Consider the following 12705-nt stretch of genomic DNA (forward strand, 5'->3'; position numbering starts at 1 on the left):
CTGTGGATGTTGTCTACCTTGACTTCAGTAAGGCCTTTGACACCATTTCCCACAGCATTCTCCTGGAAAAACTGGCTGCTCGTGGCTTGGATGGGCACACGCTTTGCTGGGTAGAAAACTGGCTGAATGGCCGGGCCCAGAGAGTTGTGGTGAACGGAGTTAAATCCAGCTGGTGGCCAGTCACGAGTGGTGTCCCCCAGGGCTCGGTTTTGGGGCCACTCCTGTTTAACATCTTTATTGATGATCTAGACAAGGGGATCGAGTGCACCCTCAGTAAGTTTGCAGATGACACCAAGTTGGGTGGGAGTGTTGATCGGCTCGAGGGTAGGGAGGCTCTGCAGAGAGACCTGGACAGGCTGGAGCGATGGGCTAAGGCCAGCTGTAGGAGTTTCAATAAGGCCAAATGCCGGGTGCTGCACTTGGGCCACAACAACCCCCAGCAGCGCTACAGGCTTGGGGAGGAGTGGCTGGAGAGCTGCCAGTCAGAGAGGGACCTGGGGGTGTTGATTGACAGCCGGCTGAACATGAGCCAGCAGTGTGCCCAGGTGGCCAAGAAGGCCAATGGCATCCTGGCTTGCATCAGAAATAGCGTGGCCAGCAGGGACAGGGAAGTGATCTTACCCCTGTACTCGGCACTGGTGAGGCCGCACCTCGATGACTGTGTTCAGTTTTAGGCCCCTCACCACAAAACGGACATTGAATTACTCGAGCGTGTCCAGAGAAGGGCAACGAAGCTGGTGAAGGGTCTGGAGCACATGTCGTACGAGGAGCGGCTGAGGGAACTGGGGTTGTTTAGTCTGGAGAAGAGGAGGCTGAGGGGAGACCTCATCGCCCTCTACAGCTACCTGAAAGGAGGTTGCAGAGAGCTGGGGATGAGTCTCTTTAACCAAGTAATAAGCGATAGGACAAGAGGTAATGGCCTCAAGTTGCACCAGGGAAGGTTTAGACTAGATATTAGGAAGCATTTCTTTACAGAACGGGTTGTTAGGCGTTGGAATGGGCTAGAGGTGTTTAAGAGTAGAGTTGACATAGCGCTGAGGGATATGGTGTAGTTGGGAACTGTCAGTGTTAGGTTAATGGTTGGACTAGATGATCTTCAAGGTCTTTTCTAACCTAGATGATTCTGTGTTTCTGTGATTCTGTAATAGTATATGAACCTAAAGTTCAGCCTTTGTTATTTCACTGGCACAAACCTTTGCAAAACTGGACTTCATGCAGGAGTCAAGAAATGTTAAATGGAATACTACATAAAGTCACAGGAAAATATATTGCTGTAGTCTACCCCAAAAACCAACTAACCCAGTTTTACATGATAAGAGGTCTGGTTATTTGAATTGAAGATATTAAAGCATTGTAAACCATACTGTTATTTTGGAAGTATCAACACTGTCTTACAAACACCACTGCACAGATAGCGTCAGGTTAGAAATGTTATCCATTTTCTTACTGATCTCACGTATAAAGCTGGCTTTCAGTTGACCTCAGTCAGAAGGTGGCTGAATTTTGTCTCCATACAATGTTCTGTACCTGTGGTTTCTTTACACCTTATCAAAGGGTGCTGTAGACTTGGGCATTAGGTATCTGTCTAGCCTGATTATTGAGTACAAGTAAAGTATGTTATAACTCTGCAGAAAATTGAACCTATTTTTTTCTACCAATTCAGGTTTCATTGCACTAAGTGGACCTTAAGAGTGCTCACTGTTATTTTATATAACAGTATTTCAGTAAATCTCTTTGTATTGTGTATATGTAAAGGGTAAGTGGTTTTTAATTTCTAAACAAAATTTGATAGGTAAATTTTATTGATAGCACACCTCAATTCAGTATTCTGGAATTTGATAGGGTTTTTTGGTTTTGTTTGCTTTTGTTAGGGCTTTTTTTTCCCTGCACTTTATAAGTCATGTTTTCATTAAATTTACTTACGCTGTGTCAAGACACTTGCAGGCCTGGTACATTCTCTAAATCCAGGGTGGGTTTTTTTATTCTTACTATATGATCCTGACTGAACACTTAAACAGTGTTATAAAGCTGCAGTAAATTTTCCATCGTTTTAGAAACAATTATTTTGGTTATTGACAGTAATTTTCTGTGTCTGGCTATGAAATTCCTCTGGCTTTCTTACCCTTGTTCCTGCCCTAGAACATGGTATAAATGGGCTTAAAAAGTGGTGTATGTACTGGAGGTATCTTTATTTATCACAGATAAATCACGTTTAGGGAACATTTTGGAAAAATTAGTTGATCTCTTTTGAAGGAATATAAAAATGGTATGTGGAATGGCAGAAGAGCCTGTGAAAGAATGGCAGAAAGTGGCAGAAACACCTGTTTCATTGGAAGGAAAATTTAAATGATTGACTTAACAGAAAAATTAATCTAGTCTGTTTTTTACTTTAGAGAAGCAAAAACCCTTGTAATCTTTTTTTAGGCTACATGACATTCTTCATTGTCAAAAGACTGACTCTTTGCTCTCTTATGACATCCCAATATTTAGCATACTAGTGAGACTCTGAATTCTTGTAGACCAAATTATGGAAAGTCAGGTAGGTGGCATTTTTCTTTATTATATTGCACAGCTTTTAAGTTATACACGGGCGGTATACACATTGTAAAACTTATGTAGGAGAAATGCACAATATAATAACATTAAAAAGCCACTTACCCACCTTACAGTTTGTGCAACCAATTCCATGGCACTGTATTCGTTGTATGGTGGGCATGAAGTCCTCTGTATGGTGCATACTGGGGCAGCAGCTGGTTGAGAATTAGGTTGATCTTTCTTTTGTGTATCTGATACACAAAAGGACAAACATGAAGGGCAGATATTACTCTGCTTGTAAGCAATGAGAATAAAGTGAGATCCTGTGGTTGTTCTCTTTGGTGGTATTTGACCACTGCTGTTCAGTTTTGGTTTTTTTTAAGGTTGAAGGCCAGGAAGGACAGTTGGCATAGGCTGGAAATCGCTGCAAACTATTTTAAATTTCTAGTGCTAATACTGTTTTCTACTACCATTCCTACAAGCATTAGCAGTGACCAGTTTAGTTTACAGAGCTAAAAGCTACTTTTAACAGTAGTGCGTTAAGGACTTTATTTTTGGTTTTGTTCTTTTACCTGTGCACTCAATTCTTTTACACAGGAACTGACTACAAAAAAACTTTCCAATAACCACTGCAACAAGCTAAGAATAACGTTATTGTATAGATACACAAAGAGCTAGGGAACTTGAGCAGGAGTAATGTTGCATATTTTTATTGTTTAAATGAACAAATTCCAAATGCCAATATTGTTTAAAAAGCAAATTCTGTATATGTAAATTAAGCAAAGCAGAAAAGCAGTGTTTAATTTGATCATGGTACATGCTTGTCAAACCTGAAATTTCCATTTTTCCCTCTTAAAAGTAATCCTATCGCTGCTCTCTGGTATATGTGCTACAGATTATTTTTGGTGTAGAAAGTGTCATTTAAGTAGTATTTAGCAGAGATTTCTATCTGTGTCAGCTTTCAGATTTTAAGCATATTTTTTAGCTGTTTTTTTAAGATCAAAATATTTTATTTTTTAAATCAAAAGGATGTTTTTATTTATGGGTCTTTACTGTATTCTCTACTGGATCTAGGATGGCTCTTTGTGGGAGAAAATACTGCTTTGGGAATAGATAAACACTGGAATTTCAATCTACATCATGAATTTTTCTGAAACTTTTGCGGGGTGAGAATGGGAATTTGACTAAAACAGCTTCGTAGTTTTAGCTGTTGTAGAAACCAGCACTTGCCATTAGAAATCAAAAATAAAGTTGTGGTCATAAACCAGCAATGGATCCAGAAGGTTACACCTGAAGCCAAAGTTGTAGTTCGTAAGTCATTTCCACAAAACCCTGCTTGTTTGTTTGTTTGTTTGTTTTTCCAGTGAAAGTGGAAGTTAAGATGTACTTTTGAATTTCAGTTTGTGGAAAGCTGTGCATGTTTCTTCCCAGTTGCAGGGACAGCTTTGACAAGGCAAGAAAAGTGTTTTAATATCACCTTCAATGCCACCCTTGCCTGTCATAATGAGAAAGATTCCTGTTTGGTGACTGCTTTTTCCCAGCCCAAGCCAGCTGCCTCCAGCTAGACCTTTCTTTGGGAAGATCAATCACAAAATCACATATATATCTCTTGGGAAATTCAGTGTGTGTGAGCAGTAAGCACAAACACCAGTGGAAATGCCCTATTTCAAATTTTTCACTGACTTTGAAATATTTCCTAGTGATCCTGGTAATATTTGACAACCATAAATAAAGAGCGCTCTTTTTGACTTAAATAAACAGCAAAGCATTTTTACTAATTACTAGGCATGAAAACAAATCTTTTCTCTCATATCTAGGATTGGTCCTCCAGATAAGGTTGTAAGTATGTTGTCCTGACAATGTAGGTAATTTATGATGCAGCCAGAGGTGTAATTGTTCTGTGAATAAAGAGAGGCTTTTAGCTTCCACGGATATAAAGTATTTTTCATGAATATTAAGTAAACTTTAAGGATTGAAGAAAAGAGCAAAGCAGAGGACAGTCGTTTATATCCTGTCTAAACTGGCCTACAGACACATTAACATTTGTAATAGATTTAGAGTATAGCTAAAATAACAGTATGGATTCCCCCCTCTTTTTCCATACCATTTTCACCACTTTTTAAACATAGATATAACTAAAAGGGTGAAGGCTTTCTCCTTATTTACTATAATTTACAGGAGACATTAAAGAAAAATGGGAAGTAACTAATCAGTGCTGTTTGAGAAGTAGTGATAGATTGCAATCGAATGGTTCGAGGCTATTAATTGCAATGAGATTATACTAGTTCAGATACCTCCAGTGTCAGGTGCTTGAAATATTAGTTATTTCAAAGACAAATTGGATTATAAATTATTAGTAAATCTGTACCAAGGTGATTAAACCCACTTGTAAACTGTCAAACATGGGTACTATTTCAAGCTGTAGTTTAGTCACTTGTATGCTGGAAAGGGAGTTAGGAATTAAATTTAGGGGTTATATGGGAATATGGAGTAACTGAGTTACTTTTGAGATTGGGCGTTTTTTGTGCTTTCTACCCTCTAAATGAATTTTTGTTCAGCTTTAAAGTTTTCCTAGCCCACCACTAGCCTTTTCGCCTGACTCTGTAGAAGATGCTCTAGAGAGGGAGGAAGCTGCTTGTATAAGGAGGATTTACGAACTCACTTGACCACTGGGGGGAGATAAAAAACAGCAGATCTGTGCAGCCCTCACACAGGTCACAAATACAGTAATGGCACCCTCGAATTTCCACTCTGAAGGTCTACCGTTGCTAGAGAGTAGTGTTCCAAGTAAACCAATATTTTTTTCCAGTAGGACGGGTAAAATATATTGCACTGCATGGGTCTTCTTGGTAATAACATCCTGTGTAATTCTTCTTATCGTTAATCTAATGTTTGTTGAAGCAGATGAAGAATTGCTTAATGGTTTGGTATTGGATTTACTGAATTTGAAGGAATAAGAAATTGAAACAGTAGAAGCTGAGGAATAGTACAGTAGTTTAAAAGTTCTATTAACTTGTTTGCGTAGCTACTGAATTTCGCTGTGTGTTCACACTCTCACATGCACATATAAACACTTAGAGGATTCCAGTCCCCTGCACAAAATAATTAAACAAAGCTCAAAGCCCTGACAATGTGTACATCCAAAGCAGTGAAGGGGAAAAAAAGCAACAGGACATCTTTTTCCATTTATATTCTCCCACCAATGTTGTTTTACTCCAAGCTTGAAGCTTTTTCACTGATACGTTGTCTGTGGTGTGTGGATATTTGCAGGAGGGTGTTAGCAGAGTTACAGGCATTTTGGATGACTATTTTCTACTCTTCAGTTTTTTACATAAAACATTTGTTGTGGTCATTACAAAACTTGGCATTCTAGATATTCTGTTATATGTACTATTAAAAGTGCAACCGTCCATGGGAAATATTCCCCAGCAATGTCCTGTTGGAAACTATAATAATGAATAGATGTAGTTTATGCAAAGCAAACCTTCTATGATGGGCATCGCAGCTCCTCTCAAGTGCCCTGGGCTGGAGCTAGGGTTTTGGGGGCAGGGGGGCTCCTGTTTCCATTCTGCTTTGATTTCTCTCCTGTGATCTTTCAGTTTCTATTCCTTTTCAGTCATTTCTTGTAGTTGAGGAGCAGTTCTCTCCTCACTCCTGCTGTGTATCTGGTGTTAGGTCTCTTCTCAAATGCCACTCCCTTGCCAGAGCTACCTCCTCGCAGGCTCATTCTCAGCCATGTTCATGGTGGTTACCAGGATGACAGGATTGGTGTTTTCTTAAGTGACCTTGCATCCTCGTGTGCTGGAGTGAGTCTTGGTCTGCTGAGATGGATCCCAAGAATGGGTGTTTCCTTTCTGGCCTTGCTTTGAGATTTCATGGCTCTGCAAGTTGCCTCATGGGGCTCATAAGCCTTGAGGCACATTGAGATCTTACCCAAGCTGAATCAGTTCTAATTAGGAAATTGAATGACCAGAGGTCTTGTTACTCTTCCAACTCACTTCCAGTTTGATGAGCAGGACCACAAACACTGCAGGATCTTGTTCCTTTGTTCCACCTGTCAATACTGTTTTCCCCCTTCGTTCCTACCAACTGGTGCTGAATAACTCTGTCATGCCCAGAAGAGATGGAGCTACAGCACTTCACACTTCTGTCAGTCAGTCCTGCTGGACTTACCCCTCGCACCATCAGTGCACGAAATGTTTATCTGCCCTATAAGAGCTGCAGCAGTTTGCTGCATTTTTTTTCATTTCACAGTTTGCTTCTCTGTCAGTGCTCAAAATGTGGTCCTCTTCTGGTATTGTGACTTGTGGCCTACAGTGACTTCTTCCCTTCCTCCCAGGGGCCCAGCATGAGACCTTCATCTGCTGCTTGTAACAGACAAGATCACCTGGCTGCTTGCTGGGAATAACCAAAGCACACACCGGACGTATTGGTTCCTTGTCCAGAGATCACAGGCATCAAACCTCTACAGCATCACAGGGCTGTCTGTGGGTGATGCCACATTTAGCAAACTTATCCTACAGATGCTGTTTGCCTGGAAACTCCAAGATCCCCCTTCCAGAAGAAGCAGCTACTTCTCAGGTCGCCCACTGCAAATGCATGTAGGGCAAGTTACTGGAAAGAAAAAGATTGTTTATCAGTCTTTGGTGTTTATAGAGATGTGATGTCCATAAAAAAAATTCATAGCCCACCCTCATTCCTCTGTTCATTATAGAACCTGTAGCATACATTTCAGTCATATTGTGAAACTAGTCATCTCTTCAAAGGACTAAACTTTCCAGTTATTTCAGATAGTTATCTCAACTAAGAAAATAAATGTTAGTTCTATTATTTGTACATGCTTTTAAAAACAAAGAAATTATTTGCAATTAGATACAACTGAAATAATTTTGTATCTCTTAATCCAAAAAGCCAAGTATGACACATTTCACATAATGTGTGAGTATTATTTATGGACATTTTGAGAGGTGACTTGTTTCACAATATGACTGTAATGGAATTAATAGAATACTGTGCCCATATGATTTGTTATGAGGATGGGTTTTGGTTTGCTTTTAAACTATAAATAGCTATATAAATGCACTTGTCAAATATTTTTACATGTTTAAAAATACTACCCCCAAACTCGGAAGTTGAAAGAGTAAAACTTTTACATCCTCCATAGAGACTTAACATCATCAGCCTTGTTTTGGCTTCTAATTCCTTGCGTGGTTTTGCTTTCTTCTTCACTTATTTAGATCTTCAGTTTTCCACTCAAATGTTTTCTGGCTTTTGATATTTTCTGAGAGTCAAAGATGCTGATAATTCTAACAGCAACAGGTATTGGAGTTGGTAAGGTAACCATTTATCCTTCAGTATTGTTCTGTTCCAAGTTTCCAGCAAACATTTAGCATCTGTGCTGTGCAGGAGTTCAGCTGCATTATACTGTTTAGGGGAGATCCATTAAGCAGAAACAGTTACAGAATATAGAATATTAAATATAGACCACTAAATATAGAATATTTAATTTCATGGATGCCCTGTAGCTCTAGATACCTGTAGCAGAGGAGAACATGGCTGCTTATGATGGGAAGGAAGAAAGGACAAAATAACATACTCTACATTCAATTCTAGTTACACTCCCATACCTGTCTTCACAGGGTATGGCATCTGGGTTTTGCCTCTCTCTTTTGCCAGACAGACTTCAAGCATTTCATGTCACTTTTACTTGCTCCATCACAGAAACCTCTAATTGTATCCTCACTCCAAAATCTTTTAAGCTGGTGAGGAAGCATCAATCATCATTCAAACCTTTACAATCTGGTATTTAGGTGTAAGAGCAATGTCCCTGGAAGTTGCAGCATTTTGCCAGTGCTCAGCTCAGGAAGGGGCATTAGAATTTCATCACTTCCTTTTTAATCTTGGTCACATTTTCCTTAATGCTGTACAAAAATTCCTCTCATTATGCTCAGTTATAAAGCATGTAGTATAGATGACATTTCAGTTAGGGAAGGACATGTTGGAACATTATGATTGATTCAAGTGAGTAATAACACTATATATGATTTGAATGTCTTTTCTTGTGGGTGAGGGAAGAGCTGTTGGCTTTTTAATGTCTTGTTCTTTTAAATAAATAAAAAAAAAGTTAATTCCCAAAGCCATAACAAGAAATATAACAGAGGTTTGCTGCTACTCTGCTATGTGTCTTGCATGGCCACCTACTCCTGCTTGAAGTGGGTGTAACAGGCTGTCTCACTGTAGGTGCTCTGAATCAGCAGCATTTCTGAAGGCACTTTTTGCTTGCCCAAGACTCAGCAATGTAAGGTGTGGCTGTAAATACAGCCAGACAGGGAAGGGCGAAGCTGGCTGAGAATTTTAATCTAATGTAAAGCTCCTTTCCCCATAGCACACTGTTTGTCACTTAGAAAGCAATTGAAGACTAAACTGGGAACAAAAAGTCATATTCCAAAATAAATACATAGAGGGGAAAATGAAGAAGAGTGTATGTCATTCTTGCCATGTGAAGAATGTAATCACAGCCATGCTTTTGTTTTCTAAAAAGGGGTTTGAGGGGTGCCTCCTTCACATTAGGCAATTTCCTGAATGGTCACTTTGAGTCTATTTTTGCATTTCTGCAAAGAAGCAAAATATTGTTCCTTGTGTATGTAGAAAGCATAACTGTTTGTTCCAGTACTGTGGTGGTTTGACCTTGGCTAAATGCCAGGTACCCACCAAGTCGCTCTATCACTTCCCCCCCTTTCCCCTTTTTTTCTCAATAGGGCAAAGAAGGGAAAGAAAATAAGATAGGAAAACAAAACAACCCTTGTGGGTAAAACAACAGCAGTTTTAATATAAGCAAAGCGAAGCAAAGGTCCGCGCGCGGAAGCAAAAAAAGAAAACAGATTTATTCTCTACTTCCCATTAACAGGCGATGTCGGGCCTTCTCAGGAAGCAGGGCTCTGATACGCGTAGCGGTTGCCTCGGAGGACCAAGGGTGACCCCACCCCCTTCCTCCTTTCTCCCAGCTTTATACTGAGCAGACGTCATGTGGTATGGAATATCCCTTTGGTCAGTTCGGGTCAGCTGTCCTGGTTGTGTCCCCTCCCAAGATCTTGCCCACCCCGTCCCACTGTGGGGGGGGGAAATGTCAGAAAGAGCCTTGGTGCTGTGTAAGCACTACTCAGCAGTAGCCACAACACCAGTGTGCTATCAACACCCTGCCAGCTCCCAGCATAAAACACAGCACCATGAGGGCTGCTACAGGGGAAAACCAATTCTGGCTCAGCCAGACCCGATACAAGTACACAAGAAAGTTAGCTAGTTCTGCACACCTCTTCAGAAGGCTTTGCTGTAGAATAAGGAAGATAGCACAGGTTATATAGTTCTTTCACAGTGAATCCTGACAAATGTTTGCTGACCTTGTGATGATGCATGTATAAGAGAAATTTGTTGTATTTATTATCTCCTGTGGAATGACTGTCACATAGGTCATGTCTACGTAGACAGATATTCCTAATGATGCTCAAGCTATTGCATCACCTTTTGAGTGACAGATGCTCTGAAGAATGGGGAGAGATGTGTGTTCCTTCACCAACCTCTTGTTCTGTTATCTGGCATCCCTTGAAACTGCTGGCAACACTGAGCTATTACCTGATGATCACCCAAGTTTTTAACAGGTGTGCAGGCCATCTATAGTTATTACACCACAGGTGTAATATGTTGCATTATCTGCTGCCACCACCACGTATATCCCCAGAGACTCTTAACAGAAGTAGAGTTACTTTCTCCACAAAAATATTTGTATCTGTTGCAGTTGGTTATTGTCTGTGTGTGCATTTGGTTTTGTAATACTGCAAGAATATTTATGTTTCACTTCACAGATTGCTAGGCCTACATCTATGGTGTTTAGATCCCAATTTTGCTTAGAGAATCTCCTGCATCCTCTACATGTAATAAAAGCGTCTTTCTGCTTTATAGAGCGTGCCTGGAAGGAAACAGCAGTTTTCAATAAAGCCCCCAAATCTACCCCATTCTCTTTATTATTATGAACAAAATTTGAATGCATCGTAGCCCAATGAATACATACGTGCTGTTTTAAGTCAGCTTTACCTTCTGCAATAGAGTTGTATTAACCCTTAATGGTAGCTGAGAAAATGCCTGCTAAGAAGCTATAATGTGGCTCTTGGCAACCAATGCTAAAAGGTTTCTGCAGGTTAAAACAAAATATGCTTCAAACTTGAAAGGGAACAAGTTCAGAGATCTGGTGGGGCACTATAAGATGCCTACAGTGAAACTCATGATTGTTTCTGCTTGTAAATTAATGGAGAATTCTTCACAGTAATGGTTATCATGTTGGCATAGCAGTGCTGCTGTGGCAGTGAATTGTGGCTTTTAAGAACCATAATGTTATGCCAAGAGGATTATTACGTCTGAGCAATCCAGCCCAGACACCCTGAACAAATGAAACTGCTTGTTTAACAGCACTGTGTCAATCAGTGATGTATAACTACTTTATGGTTCCAGTCTGGAAAGGCATCTCTGAGGACCAAGGAATGAAGCAGAGAAGTAGTGTAAGAGAAGGACTCAATCTAATAGTTACTGGACAATGTGGGTAATGTAAAACCCAACCTGATGCAGTTGTTTTTGTTTCCCACATGACAACAAATTATTTTAATATCACTGTTATGTAAAGCAAGAAACCAATAGTTTCACCTCATGGGGTTGTACCCATACTACTAGAGACAGTATTCAGTAATTATCTGTACTTTTTTTTTAAATTCCCAAGCACAGCAATCCCTTTTGCTAAAGACATGCCAGTGTATAGAGAGGTTTTTCTTCTTCTTTGAGATTGTACATTTACCACTAAAACAAAGTTCATGCAAAGAAAAATTTAATTATAAGAACTTGTCTTACTCTTCATTTTCTTTAGTATGAGATCACATTGTGTTAGTTGATGTTACCATGACACTAGCAAAAATACTAGATTGAAAATTAGAATTAAAAAAAAAGGCACCACCTGTAAGTTTGGTGCTAGACTTTGCTCATGATGGTGAAGTAATTCAGTTACTGCAAAATGACTTAATAAAGTATAAGTTTATAGTTGCCCTCTGATTCGTATTCACTTTCTATATTTTTGTAGGTGACTTCTGGCTTTTTTTAAATTAAGCAACAAAAAAAGGTTGGACAGGATACTTTCTTTTCCAAATATATAGGTAGACAATAGGAATAGCTAATATACCTGTTGCAGTGGATTTATTTTTCTTTAATCCCCTGAAAGTGTATTGCTAAAGCCTGCTGTTTGTCTCCTTTGTCCTGGGTCTGCTTTGGTCTTTTATTCTTGAAAGTTTACAACAGCATCCACAGGTCCATGGGATCACTCACTGTTTAAACTTTTGGGGGAAACTATGACGTGTTCAAGCTACTGTTATAGCTGAGGGTAGCCCAGTCAGCATCTTCATACTGGGCTGTAAGATCACAGAATCACAGAATCATTCGGGTTGGAAAAGACCCTTGGGATCATCAAGTCCAACCATCAGCCCTACTCTACAAAGTTCTCCCCTACACCATATCCCCCAACATCTCATCTAAACGACCCTTAAACACATCCAGGGATGGTGACTCCACCACCTCCCTGGGCAGCCTATTCCACTGTCTGACCACTCACTCTTTCTGTGAAAAATTTTTTCCTAATCTCCAGTCTAAACCTCCCCTGTTGCAGTTTAAAGCTGTTCCCTCTTGTTCTGTCACTAATCACCTGTGAGAAGAAACCAGCACCAACCTCTCTACAATGTCCTTTCAGGTAGGTGTAGAGAGTGATGGGGTCTCCCCTGAGCCTTCTCTTCCTCAAACTAAACAGTCCCAGCTCCCTCAATCTCTCCTCATAGGATCTGTTCTCCAGGCCCTTCACCAGCTTCATTGCCTTCCTCTGCACTCACTCCAGCACCTCGATATCTCTCTCGTATTGAGGTGCCCAAAACTGGACACAATACTCCAGGTGTGGCCTCACCAGTGCAGAGTACAGGGAGACTATCACCTCCCTACTTCTGCTGGTCACACTATTTCTAATACAAGCCAGGATGCCATTGACTTTCTTGGCCACCTGGGCACACTGCTGGCTCATGTTCAGCTGTTTGTTAATTAGGACCCCCAGATTGAATTCAGCATACAGAAGGAAGAAATTGAAAGAATCTT

General features: G+C 40.2%; 1 protein-coding gene across 6 annotated transcripts in view; it reads left to right on the forward strand.

The window, feature by feature from the left end:
• LYRM4 (LYR motif containing 4) overlaps window positions 1–12705 on the forward strand; it is a 105072-nt gene that overhangs the window by 48983 nt on the left and 43384 nt on the right. Inside the window, exon 3 of one of the 6 annotated variants that reach the window (XM_074872688.1) lies at window positions 6875–9202. The exons of the other annotated variants lie outside the window; for them this stretch is intronic. Within the exon in view, the coding sequence (XP_074728789.1) occupies window positions 6875–6943 (69 nt within the window). The 3' untranslated portion in view covers window positions 6944–9202. Of the gene's footprint in view, window positions 1–6874; window positions 9203–12705 lie in introns of those variants that run through there. 6 annotated transcript variants of the gene reach the window in all.

This window comes from Strix uralensis, chromosome 1 (genome assembly GCF_047716275.1).
Source record: "Strix uralensis isolate ZFMK-TIS-50842 chromosome 1, bStrUra1, whole genome shotgun sequence".
Classification (NCBI taxonomy): domain Eukaryota; kingdom Metazoa; phylum Chordata; class Aves; order Strigiformes; family Strigidae; genus Strix; species Strix uralensis.